At 41.2% G+C, this 17,270-nt stretch overlaps 2 protein-coding genes across 3 annotated transcripts; one reads left to right on the top strand and one right to left on the bottom strand.

Moving 5' to 3' along the window:
* Positions 1-679: 679 nt before the first annotated feature.
* il4ra (Interleukin-4 receptor alpha chain) lies at positions 680-4,792 on the top strand. 2 transcript variants are annotated; one of them, XM_014192929.3, is made up of 11 exons: positions 680-924; positions 1,088-1,128; positions 1,343-1,440; positions 1,553-1,679; positions 1,781-1,947; positions 2,076-2,227; positions 2,316-2,460; positions 2,556-2,649; positions 2,769-2,847; positions 3,252-3,328; positions 3,470-4,792. In XM_014192929.3, exons 3-11 carry the CDS (start codon positions 1,386-1,388, stop codon positions 4,575-4,577), a joined length of 2,004 nt encoding a protein of 667 aa, XP_014048404.2. In that variant the 5' UTR covers positions 680-924; positions 1,088-1,128; positions 1,343-1,385; the 3' UTR covers positions 4,578-4,792.
* Positions 4,793-14,149: 9,357 nt separating this feature from the next.
* On the bottom strand, positions 14,150-15,791 carry LOC123741688 (UNC93-like protein MFSD11). The gene is made up of 7 exons (XM_045715065.2): positions 15,752-15,791; positions 15,411-15,558; positions 15,170-15,219; positions 14,941-15,006; positions 14,732-14,857; positions 14,455-14,629; positions 14,150-14,321 (listed from the first exon to the last, which is right to left on the bottom strand). The coding sequence occupies exons 2-7, from the start codon at positions 15,455-15,457 to the stop codon at positions 14,165-14,167; spliced, it is 621 nt and encodes a 206-aa protein (XP_045571021.2). The 5' UTR covers positions 15,458-15,558; positions 15,752-15,791; the 3' UTR covers positions 14,150-14,164.
* Between the last annotated feature and the right edge of the window lie 1,479 nt (positions 15,792-17,270).

The following is a 17,270-nucleotide window of genomic DNA, read 5'->3' as shown; positions in this document are numbered from 1 at the left end:
TGTATAAGGTAGTTGTTGTGAAATTGTTAGGTTATATTACTTGTTAGATATTACTGCATGGTCGGAACTAGAAGCACAAGCATTTCGCTACACTCGCATTAACATCTGCTAACCATGTGTATGTGACAAATGCATTTGATTTGATTTTGATCATTAGTTGTTAGCCAACTGTCTGGAGATGTTCTGAAATTAGTGATTTCTTTTTTATTATTTGTGTAGTGGTTTGACATTTTTGCTTGATGGCTAGGCGCTAGTAACACAAGCATTTCGCTGCATCCACGATAACATCTGCTACTGTGTAAGGCAACGCGACCAAGAAACTTTGATTTGGCTAGTCAGTTATTGTTAGCCAACCAGCAGTAACAACATGTCAGCAAATGTTCCGGACAAAATAGACCGGCACAGCGTATAGCAAAAACATATATAATACAATAGATATATTAAACTTCAAACAACAGCATCCCCACTCACCAGGCAAGTCAGTCGTTGCTCTGTTTTGTTATTGCTGGTTCCTTTTACTTCTGTCAAAAATGAGCTAGCTAGCTTTGTTTACGCGGGTTGTACGTGAGACTTGCACGGGCCTACCTCTTCCTCTGTAGTTACCGTTTACGGTGTTTCTGGAAAACCATCTTGAAGCCAAGGTGCTACCGCCCCCAAGCGGACTGGTAGACCAAAAGCGTCTCAAGCAAAAAGGCAAACATTGTACATTAGCTATGGTTTAGATTGTAAACTATGTGGCTCGGTGTTCCATGTCTTTATCTGAAACCAGACTTCCCGGTAATGGATTAAGTTGCAAAAAGATTGCAATATTATTAAAATGTCGTTGATGGAATTCGAAGTTGGTAATCAACCATAAAACAAAAACAAAGCGTACGTGCGTGCGATGTGGCCATACAAGGAAGGGGGGCGAACTTCCCATGAAAGGTGTGTCCTATTGGATCTGTAATTTCCAGTAAGCAATTCGTCGTTGTCAAAACAGCAGCTCTTTCTATTTGTGTAAAGTAACAAATGATTGTTACCACTGTAGATCGTATGAAGACTATATACTGTATTATAGATACATTGTTTTTTGTTTGTTCTTTTAAAGGAATGAGTACTTCCTCAAAATTATAATATATCACTGTGTGGGTGAGTGACTTTCGATTTGCTATATCTCTATGTAATCAAGGGAAACTAGTGGGAAAGTTAGGTCTATTAACAAAAACAACAACTGCAGGCCCACAAAAAAACGTATTACTGTATTAATAGTCACTTACTTCTTCATATTTAGCCTACATGTAGCCTATTTTAATGTGTAGAAATTTAAACACTAACATGAAACATTTTCTCTTTCTGATTTCAGATTGAATTATACTGTGTGGTTTACTCTAAAGTATTCAGCAACAATGTTTCTATTGATTATTATATTCACAACCTTTGGGACTTTGATAGCTGATGATGGTAAGCAGTCTTTTGTATATAGCCTATAAACATGTAAGTAGATTTAACCACAGTATTTTTGCCTGATCATGATTAACATTTAACAAGCTTTTTGTTTGTTAATTACTTGTAGCAATGAGTGACGGAAATCTTCAATGCTTCAACGACTATGAGAAAATTATGGTTTGTCATTTTACAACTGACAAGTCTAAGTGTGCTGAATACAACATGACATTGAAATTTATGGGCAAAGAAAATATGTAAGTTTATGATTGTTTAAGTTTTTCTATTGTCGATGTTAATCTCACCAAGAAGTCATATTTCATTTCAAAACTGCATTATTATTCAACTTATTTCCCAGAGCCCAGAATGGTTGTACTTTCAAGGAAAAGGAGAGGTCCAATGATGTTTCCAAATGTGGATGCTCTATTGATCCAATGGTCCTTATTATTGGGGAGGAGTTTAATGCAACACTTTGGAATTCTGGGAAGCGCCTAAATTCCAAAGTCCTCTGTATCAAATGCAGCAGTGAGTTGCATCTACATATGCAGATTGCTATTTGAAAATGAATTACTGTTATAAAGAATATTGCATGAAATGAAACCATTCTTTAATTGATTGATATGTCAAACCATCCCTATCATTGCCCTATATAGTAAAACCCAAAACCCCCACCGTCCAAATGGTGAAACCAACAAAAAATGGGAATTTCCTGGTCAAATGGAAGACAAACTACCCTGATGATGTACCGTTTTCTAAGGACTTGATTGCCGAATTGAGCTACAGAAAGAAAGGAGAAACAGATGAGGTAAAGGAGGGTGATATACTGCATTCCCCCGTTTGCTGTCACATCACAAAGACAACATTCCTTCTAGCCCTTTCCTTTCTTCCTACAGGTGTCCAAAAATGACTCAACAACTTCCCATGAATTACTTGGCAGAGACTTGGAGCCAAACACCATTTATGCTCTGAAGGTCAGAACCTATACTGACATTAGCGGTCGTTTCAGTGACTGGAGTGAAGAGTTGGAATTCACCAACCGTAAGTGATTAAATGAGATTTATCATCCATGGGTTTTCAAACCTTAATTTCACTTTCACCTTGTAGCTCATTGTATATTCTTCTCTGCTCCACAGCTGCATCATCTCGGAAAGTACTCCAGATTGTCATTGCTTTCAGTTGCATTGCTGTTATCATCATCACAAGTGCTTTGTTTTGGTGCAGTGTTAGGTAAGTTGTCCTGACATGTCTGTAGGTGACAGTATGTCTGTTTCCACAAACATTTGTTATCATACAGCTTCATATTGGCCCTATAGGCTTTCAAATCCTCCTATTTCCCCCCTCTGCAGACTCAAAGCCAAGTTGTGGGATAATATTCCTAAATGTTCAAACCAAGACCTTTTGTATATGGTTCCAGGAGTACCTAAGGTGAGGCTCTATCTCCAATTATAAACTGGGTGGTTTGAGCCCTGAATGCTGATTGTCTGAAAGCTGTGGTATATCAGACCGTATACCATGGGTATGACAATAAAATAAAAATAATATTTTAGAGTAGTTACATTCGTAACTAGTTTAGAATAGCAATAAGGCACCTCTGTGGTTTGTGCTATATGTCCAATATACCACAGCTAAGGGCTTTGTCCAGGCATTCTGCGTTGCGTTGTGCAGAAGAACCGACCTTAGCCGTGGTATATTGGCTATTTACCACACCTCCTCAGTCCTTATAGCGTAAATATTCTATGTTTAAATAAACTGTAAACCTTCATTACTTTCATACTGTAATTCCTTCCATTTGTGTATTTGCGTTTAGTGATGTTTGTTCTCCACCACAGGTATTGTCTCCTCCCAAAATACCTTTATCCTCCATCCATGTTGATTCTTCAAAAATGGACACTGAAGGAAAATCATGGTGAGCGTATAGATGCACTATAAACATAGCAAAATGAAAAGGTGTCTTTGGGTTCAGTCCTATTCGTGTGGGCAGACAGGTCCTTGCAATGAAAATAAGCTTTAATTCACTGTAAATTGCCCGCTTGTCTTTTCTCTACAGGACAAACCCCTCGATAGTAGATGGGAGCAGTGGAAGAGGTAGTGGCTCAGAGCTTGACTCATCTTCCTTGGGTTATGCCCACACATATCCCATGAGCCAGGAGCCTAGTAATGTGCAAATCATTAGCCATCTTCAAGAGGCCCTGAGCAAAGTCTTTCCCAGCCTTGTTCCTTTGGACGGGAATCCTCAGTCATTGCTTTTAGCCCCTCCTAAGACAGATGATGGTACACAAATGAACTGCCCTGAGTCAAATAGAGACATTGGTGTGTGTTCATCTGACTACAATCCTCTTCATTTCATGAGTGAGTCTGGAGGCTCTTGTGGGTCGTCTTGTTACAACAATATTACCTACTCCCCCTCAGTGCCTATTCAAGAGTTAACAACAAGCAAGACATCCTCATTTCCTACGCAGCCTCTGCTCTTTTGTAACTCCTCCTACCATTCTGGGGAGGCTGAAGTGTTGAAAAATGGCCATCCACAGCTATTTCTTGGTACTGGTCAACAAGACCTTAACTTGTCCACTAACTGTGCACCCCTCTTGCAAACTGACTTTTCATATCACCCGTGTGATGGCGCCAGTGATGATTCAGAGACTACCACGTCAGCAGAGGACACCAGTCTGATGTACGGCTCTAATGACAGCAATGTGTCCGAACCTCACAATGTTATCAGTGTCGTTCCTGGATATCAGAGCTTCAGTAAGGCGGTCAGTAAGGACAATGAGAGAGGAACTGATGCCTTCATGGATATGCCACTGCCACTTAAGGGTTTCCAGGATGTGGACAGTAGCGAGCCACTGATTTACGATGTGAATCCATGTTACCACAGCCTGCCTGACCCTGGATGCTGCCTCCCCCCGAGTGATGGCGATTATCAGACTTTACAGAGCCTGGGACAAAATAGCCCAGATCAGTGGGTTTCAGACAAACTGCTGAACAAGTGTTTGGAGACTGAGATCCCTCAAAGCTCCATGGGGAACATGCCTCTAAATGTCATACCCAACTCACAGGGAGGACAATGTCCGATACCTGGAAGTCCCTTTCTTACTGCTTTCTGTTCAGTCCAAGCCATGCAAATAGACAATGACAGCTCTTATCATTGTGTGTGATTATACGGTAGACACTTTTGCACTTTACTTTACAATTTCTTTTATTTTGGGGACTTGAGCTCATATATGTTTTTTTTCTATATTATACAAACAGTTTGAATACCATTCTGCCATGAAAATGCTGTAGCCTCATGTCTAGAAATGTTCCACATTTTGGATGTACAGCTTCTGTAAATAAACATTTGTGGGGGAAACTGCTACAGTTAATTGTTGAAGAGATATAACATGTCTTTGCCTCATCTGTCTGAAGCATGTTGTTCATCATCTGGGATGTAAACAAATAAGGATGTGTACTTCAGTTGAAATACTGAGCAATAACATCTAGATTACACATCAAGGTCGTCAAACTAATCTCCAGCCTCTAAAAGTGACTTCTCTTCTAATGGCTTCCCAAAATAGTCAGACAGTTTCATTGCATATGATGTTTGATAGGCTAAATAGTGTTAACAGTATAAGCCTCATGCAAACATTGAGGTTGAATTTCTGATGAAAAAAACTGGTAGACCTACTTCCTTATTGCGTTGTTCCTTGAAACAAGTACATTGCAGCTTCCATGGAAATACATGCCCACAAAGTAGAGCCAGCCTCTGATGCCATAGATGTGTTGCGAATCAGGTAAACAAAAAAAATTGGCTTTGTTTAGGGTTATTTTGTAGTGTTTATTGCAGAAAACGTAGACTTTTTTTCCCTTCAAAGCGCTTTCAAATCAAATTTTATTGGTCACATCCACATGGTTAGCAGATGTTATTGCGAGTGTAGCGAAATGCTTGTGCTTCTAGTTCCGACCATGCAGTAATATCTAACAAGTAATCTAACAATTTCACAACAACAAAGGAATGAATAAGAATATGTACATATAAATATATGGAAGAGCGATGGCCGAACAGCATAGGCAAGATGCAGTAGATTGTATAGAGTACAGTATATACATATGAGATGAGTAATGTAGGGTATGTAAATATTATATAAAGTGGCATTGTTTAAAGTGACTAGTGATACATTTATTACATCCAATTTTTAATTATTAAAGTGGCTAGAGATTTGAGTCAGTATGTTGGCAGCAGCCACTCAATGTTAGTGATGGCTGTTTAACAGTCTGATGGCCTTTAGATAGAAGCTGTTTTTCAGTCTCAGTCCCAGCTTTGATGCACATGTACTGACCTCACCTTCTGGATGATAGCGAGGTGAACAGGCAGCTGCTCGGGTGGTTGTTGTCCTTGATGATCTTTTTGGCCTTCCTTTGCCCCCGGTGATGCGTTGTGCAGACCTCACTACCCTCTGGAGAGCCTTACGGTTGTGGGCGGAGCAGTTGCCGTACCAGGCGATTATACACCCTGACAAGATGCTCTCGATTGTGCATCTGTAAAAGTTCGTGTTTTTGATGACAAGCCAAATTTCTTCAGCCTCTTGAGGTTGAAGAGGCGCTGTTGCGCCTTCTTCACCACGCTGTCTGTGTGGGTGGACCATTTCAGTTTGTCCGTGATGTGTACGCCGAGGAACTTCAAACCTTCCACCTTCACTACTGTCCCGTCGATGTGGATAGGGGGGTGCTCCCTCTGCTGTTTCCTGAAGTACACGATCATCTCCTTTCTTTTGTTGACGTTGAGTGTGAGGTTATTTTCCTGACACCACACTCCGAGAGCCCTCACCTCCTCCCTGTAGGCCGTCTCGTCATTGTTGGTAATCAAACCTACCACTGTAGTGTCATCTGCAAACTTGATGATTGAGTTGGAGGCATGCATGGCCACGCAGTTATGGGTGAACAGGGAGTACAGGAGAGGGCTGAGAACGCACCCTTGTGGGGCCCCAGTGTTGAGGATCAGCAGGGTGGAGATGTTGTTTCCTACCTTCACCACCTGGGGGAGGCCCGTCAAAGTCCAGGATCCAGTTGCACAGGGTGCAGTCGAGACACAGGGTCTCGAGCTTAATGACGAGTTTGGAGGGTACTATGGTGTTAAATGCTGAGCTGTAATCGATGAATGGCATTCTTACATAGGTATTGCTCTTGTCCAGATGGGTTAGGGCAGTATGCAGTGTGATTGAAATTGTGTCGTCTGTGGACCTATTGGGGCGGTAAGCATATTGGAGTGGGTCTAGGGTGCCAGGTAGGGTGGAGGTGATATGATCCTTGACTAGTCTCTCAAAGCACTTCATGATGACGGAAGTGAGTGCTACAGGGCCATAGTCGTTTAGCTCAGTTACCTTAGCTTTCTTGGAAACAGGAACAATGGTGGCCCTCTTGAAGCATGTGGGAACAGCAAACTGGGATAGGGATTGATTGAATATGTCCTAAACACACGAGCCTGCAGGTTTGCGCATGCTCTGAGGACGCGGCTAGGGATGCCGTCTGGGCCGGCAGCCTTGCAAGGGTTAACACGTTTAAATGTTTTACTGACGTTGGCTGCGGTTAAGGAGAGCCCGCAGGTTTTGGTAGCGGGCCGTGTCAGTGGCACTGTGTTGTCCTCAAAGTGAGCAAAGAAGTTGTTTAGTTGGTCTGGGAGCAAGACGTCGATGTCTGCGACGGGGCTGGTTTTCTTTTTGTAATCTGTGATTGACTGTAGACCTTGCCACATCTCGTGTCTGAGCCGTTGAATTGCGACTCTACTTTGTCTCTATACTGATGCTTAGCTTGTTTGATTGCCTTGCGGAGGGAATAGCTACACTGTTTTAATTCGGTCATGTTTCCGGTCGCCTTGCCCTGATTAAAAGCAGTGGTTCGCGCTTTCAGTTTTGCGCGAATGCTGCCATCAATCCACGGTGTCTGGTTGGGGAAGGATTTAATATTCGCCGTGGGTACAACATCCCTGATGCACTTGCTAATAAACTCGAACACCGAATCAGCGTATACATCAATGTTGTTGTTCGACGCTATCCGGAACATATCCCAGCCCATGTGATCGAAGCAATCTTGAAGCGTGGAATCAGATTGGTTGGACCAGCGTTGAACAGACCTGAGCATGGGCGTTTCCTGTTTGAGTTTCTGTCTATAGGCTGGGAGCAACAAAATGGAGTCGTGGTCAGATTTGCCGAAAGGAGGGCGAGGGAGGGCTTTGTATGCGTCGCGGAAATTAGAGTAACAATGATCCAGTATTTTGCCGGCCCGGGTCGCGCATTCGATATGCTGATAATATTTAGGGAGCCTTGTTTTCAGATTAGCCTTGTTAAAATCCCCACCTACAATAAATGCAGCTTCAGGATATGTGGTTTCCAGTTTACATAGAGTCCAATGAAGTTCTTTCAGGGCCATTGAGGTGTCTGCTTGGGGGGGATATACACGACTGTGATTATAGTCGAAGAGAATTCTCTTGGTAGATAATACGGTCGGCATTTGATTGTAAGGAATTCTAGGTCAGGTGAACAAAAGGACTTGAGTTCCTGTATCCTGTTATGATCACACCACGACTCATTAATCATAAGGCATACACCCCCGCCCTTCTTCTTACCAGAGAGATGTTTGTTTCTGTCAGCGCGATGCGTGAGGAAACCAGGTGGCTGTACCGACTCTGATAATGTATCCCGAGTGAGCCATGTTTTGTGAAACAGAGAATGTTACAATCTCTGATGTCTCTCCGGTAGGCAACCCTTGCTCGGATTTCGTCTACCTTGTTGTCAAGAGACTGGACATTGGCAATTAGTATACTTGGGAGCGGTGGGCGATGTACCCATCTACGGAACCTGGCCAGAAGACCGCTCCGTCTGCCACTTCTGCGGCGCCTTAGTTTTGGTTCGCCTGCTGGGATCCAATCCATTGTCCTGGGTGGTGGACCAAACAGAGGATACACTTCGGGAAAGTCGTATTCCTGGTCATAATGTTGGTATGTTGACGTTGCTCTTATATCCAATAGTTCCTCCCAGCTGTATGTAATAAGACTTAAGATTTCCTGGGGTAACAGTGTAAGAAATAATACATAAAAAACAAAATACTGCATAGTTTCCTAAGAACATGAAGCGAGGCGGCCATCTGTGGGCGCTGGTGAAGCTTGAATAAAGATTACCTGACTAGTGACACATATAGCGATGGTCTATCATGCAGAAAATTGTGAGGCGTTTGCCACATTTTAACCATCAATAATAGTATACAATTGGAATGACTGAGGCATTCAGCATTATTTCTTTCACGGTATTGTGGCGATTTTGTGACAGGCTGTTTTTGAACAAAGGCCAAGATAGAAGTGTGGAGACACCGGAGGGGATGGTGGGAAGCCATTTTCACAAAGCCACAGGTCTGCTATGCCAACTTGTCATGCTTATATTGAGCAAGTATGCAGGAATGCATGGTGGCATTCACAGATATGTCATACTTCGAATGCTTTGGACAGGCAATGTAAGTGATGGAAATTACTTTTCACGGACTTCATTGCAAAATTTAATTTTGTTGAGGATAAAAAGGCAGCTCAAAGGTTGCCTTGAAAATGTGAATTCATTGAGTTATCCTGTCATCGGCACCACTTTTTGTCATTGCCATTTAATAGCTCAAATACCTATGTACTTCTCTGTGCTGCAGGCACGTTAAGCTTCGGTCCAGTTAGTGTTAGAAATACCAGATGAGCGCTTGTAGATTCCAATAGGTAATGTACATTTCAGGACTTAAACCACACATTCTTCTTTATGTTTGTATGCAAAGGATCAAGTTGCACAATTGACTAGAAAATAGCACAAAGGAAGATCACTTTAGGATTCTGATTATAATGCAATCAATACTCAATTACCTGTGAAGTACTGCAGGACCTATGGTGCCCTCACTGGTTCAGTGCTTCTCTAAGGTCGTCATCCACCTCTATGATTTATGGGCCCTGCTCTTGAACCTTGCTTGGAAAACAAATGAACTGCAGTGATGTCACATCTTCCTGCCAGTGATCAACATTAAAATGTCCTTTTTAGAGGGAGAAAATATACATCACTTTTATGGAGTACTAACAATGAAATCACTTTTATCCGGTTCTTTTTAGCTTTTTATCTAAATTGTTGCAAGTGTAATAAATGTTGGACATAGATGCATTTTAAGGTGAGCATTTGTAATGGAACATATTTTAGGCTGAAAGTCTGCATCCCCTTTAATATGTACACAGTGGTGTAAAGTACTTAAAAATACTTTAATGTACTACTTAAGTAGTTTGAGGTATCTGTAGTTTACTATTTAGATTTGTCAACTTTTACTCCACTACATTCCTAAAGAAAATAATGTATTTTCTACTCCATACATTTTCCCTGACACCCAAAAGCACTCATATTTTGAATGCTTAGCAGGACAGGAAAATTGTCTAATTAATGAGCTTAAAGAGAAAATCCCTGGTCATCCCTACTGCATCTGATCTGGCGGACTCACTAAACACAAACACTTTGTTTGTAAATTATGTCTGAGTGTTGGAGTGTGCCCCTGGCTAACCGTAAATTTAAAAAGCAAGAAAATCGTGCCGTCTGGTTTTCTTAATATAAGAAATTTGAAATGGTTATACTTTTATTTTTGATACCTAAATATATTTTACAAATTACATTTACTTTTGATATTTAAGTATATTTAAAACCAAAATACTTTTCTACTTTTACTCAAGTAGTGCTTTACTGGGTGACTTTCACTTCAGTCATTTTATATTTAGGAATCTTTACTTTTACTCAAGTATGACAATTCGGTACTTTTTCCACCAATATATGTATCACACATTTTATATGAGGTACAGTACCAGAAAGAACTTGCAATAGAAAACAGCACACACAATCTATTGCCATGGTAGGAATAAAAGAGAAGTGTATTATCATGAGGATGCAAATGTCTCTGCTTGGACTGAGTTAACATATCCGTTTCCTGTATATAAGAAAAGGAGAACCGCAACAGTATAGGTGTTACCTGACAGTCTTTAGAAAGGAATAGTTGTAATAGGAGTTTAGAGTGCTTTTTATTGTATGATCAACGTTACTGTTTCCTTCATTCTTATCTAAATTGATGCCTACAGTTGTATTTTATCACCATCTCCTGAGCATAATGTGTATTGCATGTTGTTGTCCCACACAATAACCTCTGATATTGAATGTGCTATCTAGAACTTCATTTCCTAGTAAAAAAGAAAGTGTTGCACTTGCCCAGTGATGTCTACCCTCACTTTGGAAGACACAAACCGAAGAAGCACATGTAAGCGCACCTGTTGGTTTACATTTTTTTTTAAATCAGATTGTGTTTGTACCTTCTCCTTGCCACAGAGGACTCATACGGCAAATAGGTTTCTTTAACCAATGACTTTTTTTAAAGTTTACAATAGACATTTGCTTTATTTATAAACAGATAGAAGCAACCAAAACATTAAAAGGCACTTAGTATGCATGACTGACAACATTTTGAAGTGTAAAATATAAAAAAAGTAAGTAAAAGGATACCATAAATGTTAATGCATATAGATGTATTTTTGAACTACTCTACTACATGCTATGGGCACTGAAAATAAGTTGTACAGTAATTGTATTATTACAAGGCAATATTTTTTTATTTTTTTTAATCACTGGATAGCTCTTGTAAGCTTTGGCATGATAGATGTTGAGAATAGTCATAGACAAAACTTGAACAATTTTGTCTACCTATACACATTTCAACACAGCATTACATTTGCCGGTATACATCAATATCGTTTCCCGTACATACTGTAGCTAGCGTGTTTTTGTCACTAATAACATTTTCTGAAACTGTAAGATTATATAAGCATCAATATTAATATTTCTTCTGTTTAGTATGCAAAACAATTCCATCAAGTTATGAAATGTATGATGTATTATAACACTACCACAGAATTTGCAACAATGAGACCATCTTAAATAATAACCCAATGAAACCCAGGATGACCATAATGAGCAGTTGCCAGTTGTGAACAGCAAGTAGCCACTGTAGAAGAAGGCAACTGCTGCAAAAATGGAATGGCAAAGGAAAGAAGAAAACAAAAACATGTTGAAAGTAAAACAAAGAGTTGACTTTGTGTTACTACTCTGTCACAGTAATGTATGAATTGTGTCTTAGATTGTGAGTTCTTACAGAATACTAATGTAATAAAATAATTGGTACATACAGCTATATAATAACAATAATGCATGTTTGTGTGGCTAAATACACCAACACAAGAAGTCCTTCAATCGTCCTTCACTCTAGTTATTCTTACAGTATAACCACACAAGGGATACACTACCGGTCAAAAGTTTTAGAACACCTACTCATTCAAGGGTTTTTCTTTATTTTTACTATTTTCTACATTGTAGAATAATAGTGAAGACATCAAAACTATGAAATAACACATATGGAATCTTGTAGTAACCAAAAATGTATTAAACAAATCAAAATATATTTAATATTTGAGATTCTTCAAATACCCACCCTTTTCCTTGGTGACAGCTTGGCACACTCTTGGCATTCTCTCAACCAACAGTCTTGAAGGAGTTCCCACATACGCTCAGCACTTGTTGGCTGCTTTTCCTTCAATCTGCGGGTTGACTCATCCCAAACCATCTCAATTGGGTTGAGGTTGGGGGATTGTGCAGGCCAGGTCATCTGATATAGCACCTTCTTGGTAGAGTAGCACTTACACAGCCTGAAGGTGTGTTGGGTCATTGTCCTGTTGGAAAACCAATGATAGTTGGACTAGGCGCAAACCAGATGGGATGGTGTACCGCTGCAGAATGCTGTGGTAGCCATGCTGCTTAAGTGTGCCTTGAATTCTAAATAAATCACAGACAGTGTAACCAGCAAAGCACCCCCACACCATAACACCTCCACCTCCATGCTTTACGATGGGAAATACATATGCGGAGATCTGTTCACCCACACCGCGTCTCACAAAGACACGGCTGTTGGAACCAAAAATCTCAAATTTGGACCAGACCAAAGGACAAATTCTCACTTGTCTAATGTCCATTGCTCATGTTTCTTGGCCCAAGCAAGTCTCTTCTTATTATTGGTGTCCTTTAGTAGTGGTTTCTTCGCAGCAATTCGACCATGAAGGCCTGATTCACAGTCTCCTCCGAATTGTTGATGTTGAACAAAGGTGGGATCAAAATCAAAAGTAACAGTCAGTATCTGATGTGGCCACCAGCTGCATTAAGTACGGCAGTGCATCTCCTCCTCATGGACTGCACCAGATTTGCCAGTTATTGCTGTGAGATGTTACCCCACTCTTCCACCAAGGCACCTGCAAGTTCCCGGACATTTCTGGGAGGAATGGCCCTAGCCCTCACCCTCCGATCCAACAGGTCCCAGACGTGCTCAATGGGATTGAGATCCGGGCTCTTCGCTGGCCATGGCAGAAACTGACATTCCTGTCTTGCAGGAAATCACGCACAGAACGAGCAGTATGGCTGGTGGCATTGTCATGCTGGAGGGTCATGTCAGGATGAGCCTGCAGGAAGGGTACCACATGAGGGAGGAGGATGTCTTCCCTGTAATGCACAGCGTTGAGATTGCCTGCAATGACAACAAGCTCAGTCCGATGATGCTGTGACACACCGCCCCAGACCATGACGGACCCTCCATCTCCAAATCGATCCCACTCCAGAGTACAGGCCTCGGTGTAACACTCATTCCTTCGACGATAAACGCGAATCCAACCATCACCCCTGGTGAGACAAAACCGCGACTCGTCAGTGAAGAGCACTTTTTGCCACTCTTGTCTGGTCCAGCGACGGTGGGTTTGTGCCCATAGGTGACGTTGTTGCCGGTGATGTCTGGTGAGGACCTGCCTTACAACAGGCCTACAAGCCCTCAGTCCGGCCTCTCAGCCTATTGCGGACCGTCTGAGCACTGATGGAGGGATTATGCATTCCTGGTGTAACTCGAGCAGTTGTTGTTGTCATCCTGTGGCTGTCCCGCAGGTGTGATGTTCGGATGTACCGATCCTGTGCAGGTATTGTTACACGTGGTCTGCCACTGCAAGGATGATCAGCTGTCCGTCCTGTCTCCCTGTAGTGCTGTCTTAGGCATCTCACAGTACGGACATTGCAATTTATTTCCCAGGCCACATCTGCAGTCCTCATGCCTCCTTGCAGCATGCCTAAAGCACATTCACGCAGCTGAGCAGGGACCATGGGCATCTTTCTTTTGATGTTTTTCAGAGTCAGTAGAAAGGTCTCTTTAGTGTCCTAAGTTTTCATAACTGTGACCTTAATTGCCTACCGTCTGCAAGCTGTTAGTGTCTTAACGACCGCTCCACAGGTGCATGTTCATTAATTGTTTATGGTTCATTGAACAAGCATGGGAAACAGTGTTTAAACCCTTTACAATGAAGATCTGAAGTTATTTGCGTTTTTACAAATTGTCTTTGAAAGATAGGGTCCTGAAAACGGGACGTTTCTTTTTTTGCTGAGTTTACATGATTCCATACGTGTTATTTCATAGTTGTGATGCCTTCACTATTATTCTACAATGTAGAAAATAGTCAAAATAAAATAAAAACTTGAATGAGTAGGTGTTCTAAAACTTTTGAACGGTAGTGTACATCGGCCTACGCATACCTAAACAACAGCCATAAGTTATTAATCAACTATACTGCAATGAACTACACTCAGCGCACCACAGTATCAGTAGCTGGTACATATGTTTTAGTAAACAATCAGCTGTATCAAGCTCTCTCGGGGGTTACCTGGATGAATTTGAAGATGGCAAAAGCAGGCGCGCTTTGCTCAGCATAAACACGCCCCAAGATGCTGTACAGTTGAGTGTTGAAACAGCTGTCACCGAGTCCAAGCAGGAAACTACACAGCAATGCGATGGAGATACTAGGAAACAGATATGAGACGCTCAACTGTGAAAGGGTTACAACAGGTCGTTTTCAACTGACATGATTTCCGATTAATATAAAAACAATATACAGCCCTGCTTTTATTGTTTTGTTTTATATTAAAACAATACCTTGGTGTCAGATATGGCTTGTTCAGTGTGCTAGTTTTTAAAACCACAGGGGCATCATCTGGGATGTTGAGGTAGATCAAGTAGAAGGCGACAAAATGGACGACCATCCCCAGGAAGACCACAGATGTCCGTCTGAAGCGGTTATTCTTACATACTAGTCCAAAGACGCCTCCACCTGACAAATCACATCAGATTACTGTCAAACTAGTTCCTTGTTAGATTGTAACACCAACATAAGAGTGATGGGTAAAAGTTACACTGGGCAACACAAACCTACCAACTATCTCTCCAATCCCCACCACGATTCCAGAGATCCCAATCAAGCCTTTAGCTGCCGCTCCAAACTCTGTTGTTGCCCCGATACATGTCCCATACACACCACTGTAGAAAGATAGCTCCAGTCCTACGATGACAACACACTGCTAAAAACACTATTCCTCTGAGGGAAGTGTCTGGACTTTTGGTTGTGCAGTACAATCTACTTACCACTGTATGCCATGCAACAGCTCAGGAGCAATATGGTTTTGGTTTTGAGCAGTTGCAGGATCGTCTCTGAAGAGAAGGAAACACACAAGGAATTGCTTTGGATGACTAACAGGATAGTAAACAGTGAAACAACATAAACAAGGTAACAGAGGTGTCCTTTAACCCAAAGGAATAGATCAATGATTGATTGTATAATAACAAATGTGCCTGTGAAGCGACATTAACTTACTGAATTCTGACTTTGCATCTTGTACTGCAGAGTTTGCTCTTTGCTTATACCTGCCAAACATTAAGATGGAAAATGATCAAATTAGCAAGACAAACAATATTTATTTTCAATACTGTGATATTCAAATTCATAGCAGAATGAATAACCACCATTTAAAACAGAGACACCAACACAGTGCCATAGAGTCCCATTGGAATAAGGGTACAGTGAGAGAGTACTGTCAATTAATTAGGAAACTAACATCATGCGAGATGAGAGCAAAGGCTGGCCTTCCTCCTCGTTGAGCATCTCCTCCTCTGTTGGAAGAGTCTTTCTCAGAGCCAGGAAGCTGAGTGTTCCCAGCACTGAGGTAACCAGCAGACCTATAAAGATAGTCTTTCTGCTCCTATCTGAGAGGGACATCAAGAACAAAGGAAACAGTGTCAAACAGAGAACACACATCATTACTAAGTAGGGCAACAATATTGGAAGGACGTATGAGTCATATCCTTAATGAAAACAAAGATGCAATTGCGAGTTCTCATTAATGTTAGCTCTATTTTCTCCATATTTTCCCATTGGATGATCTTCACATGCACATACCTGATATTATTATCCTTCCATTCCAATCAAAATAAATGTAAAGATAGTTTTTTTGGCAATGTGTTACAATTACACCTTCTGCTCAAGGTCACCAAATAATGGACAGGACTGGCATTATTATGTAGCCTACCATTAATATATACTATTAATATACCTGCACTGTAAAAGGGCCCAAAACATCCCTGTGTTCCTATTGATGGTGGAAGCATCGGAGTTCTCCACAAGGAAGTGTCCTTGAGCTGTCCAAAGCACTGATGAATGGGATACAAAGAGAAAGTGAGTGTAACGCAGGTCGTATAAAGGGGACCAAGGCGCAGCGTGTATAGTGCTCATATTTACTTTTAATGAATATACTTTAACAAAATGACCAACAACAGTTCTGTCAGGTGAACATACACTAAACAGAAAACAACTACCCACAAAAACCCAGGAAGCAAAACCCTTACTTAAATATGATCTCCAATCAGAGGCAACGAGAATCAGCTGCCTCCAATTGACGATCAACCCAAACAATCCCAACATAGAAATAGAAAAACTAGAACGTATCATAGAAATAGAACACATAGAACAACCCAAAACACCCCCCTGTCACGCCCTGACCTAATCTACTATAGAAAATGACATCTTACTAGGGTCAGGACGTGACAGTGAGAGAGGCTGATTAGGAACTGCAGATGTAATGAATAGAGATGGTTGCTATTTTATGACATTTGAATTGATCAAAATGCATTATCGGGGAACTATTCAGGGATGTGTCTATTTTATTTGGCACAAACTAACATTATCAAACAATACGGTTCATCTGCCCTAAGAATTCTCATTTAGCTCTCCCATTTGTAAAATGTTTGCTTTGCTTGCGATCAGAGATAATGAACATAACCCCGGCATTTCCCTTTTATGTAAATCATTAACAAGCTCCATTTCAGACATCATAACCATGGAAACTTTTGTCCAAAGCTCAGCATCTGACAAGACAGACTCAATGTTCTTTACCATGCATGCAGGTCATGTGCTCCTTCTTGATTTGATCTTCCGTACCCATATTGATAACTGTTTATAATACTGTGTAATTACTATGGCATTTGATCTAGTTACAATTTACAAATCATTATTCCGACAACAAAAAAATGGGTACAACTCAATTTACAAATGTGTTAGGAATTAATGGCATGCATAAGATAATAGCAGACTCCAGAGGCATGTAGAGAATTTTGGATTGGATTAGGCATATGCACAAAGAGGTAAAATATAGACTACGTGACCAAAAGTATGTGGACACCTACTCGTCGAACATTTCATTCCAAAATCATGGGCATTAAAATGGAGTTGGTCCTTCCTTTGCTGCTATAACAGCCTCCACTCTTCTGGGAAGGCTTTCCACTAGATGTTGGGACATTGCTGCTGGGACTTGCTTCCATTCAGCCACAAGAGTGAGGTTGGGCGCAATTAGGCCTGGCTCACAGTCAGCATTCCAATTCATCCCAAAGGTGTTCATTGCGGTTGAGGTCAGGGCTCTGTG

The sequence above is a fragment of the Salmo salar genome, chromosome 03, assembly GCF_965601325.2.
Source record: "Salmo salar chromosome 03, fSalSal1, whole genome shotgun sequence".
In the NCBI taxonomy this organism is placed as follows: domain Eukaryota; kingdom Metazoa; phylum Chordata; class Actinopteri; order Salmoniformes; family Salmonidae; genus Salmo; species Salmo salar.
The sequence above is the reverse complement of the archived record's forward strand: the minus strand, read 5'-3'. Positions and strand labels throughout refer to the sequence as shown.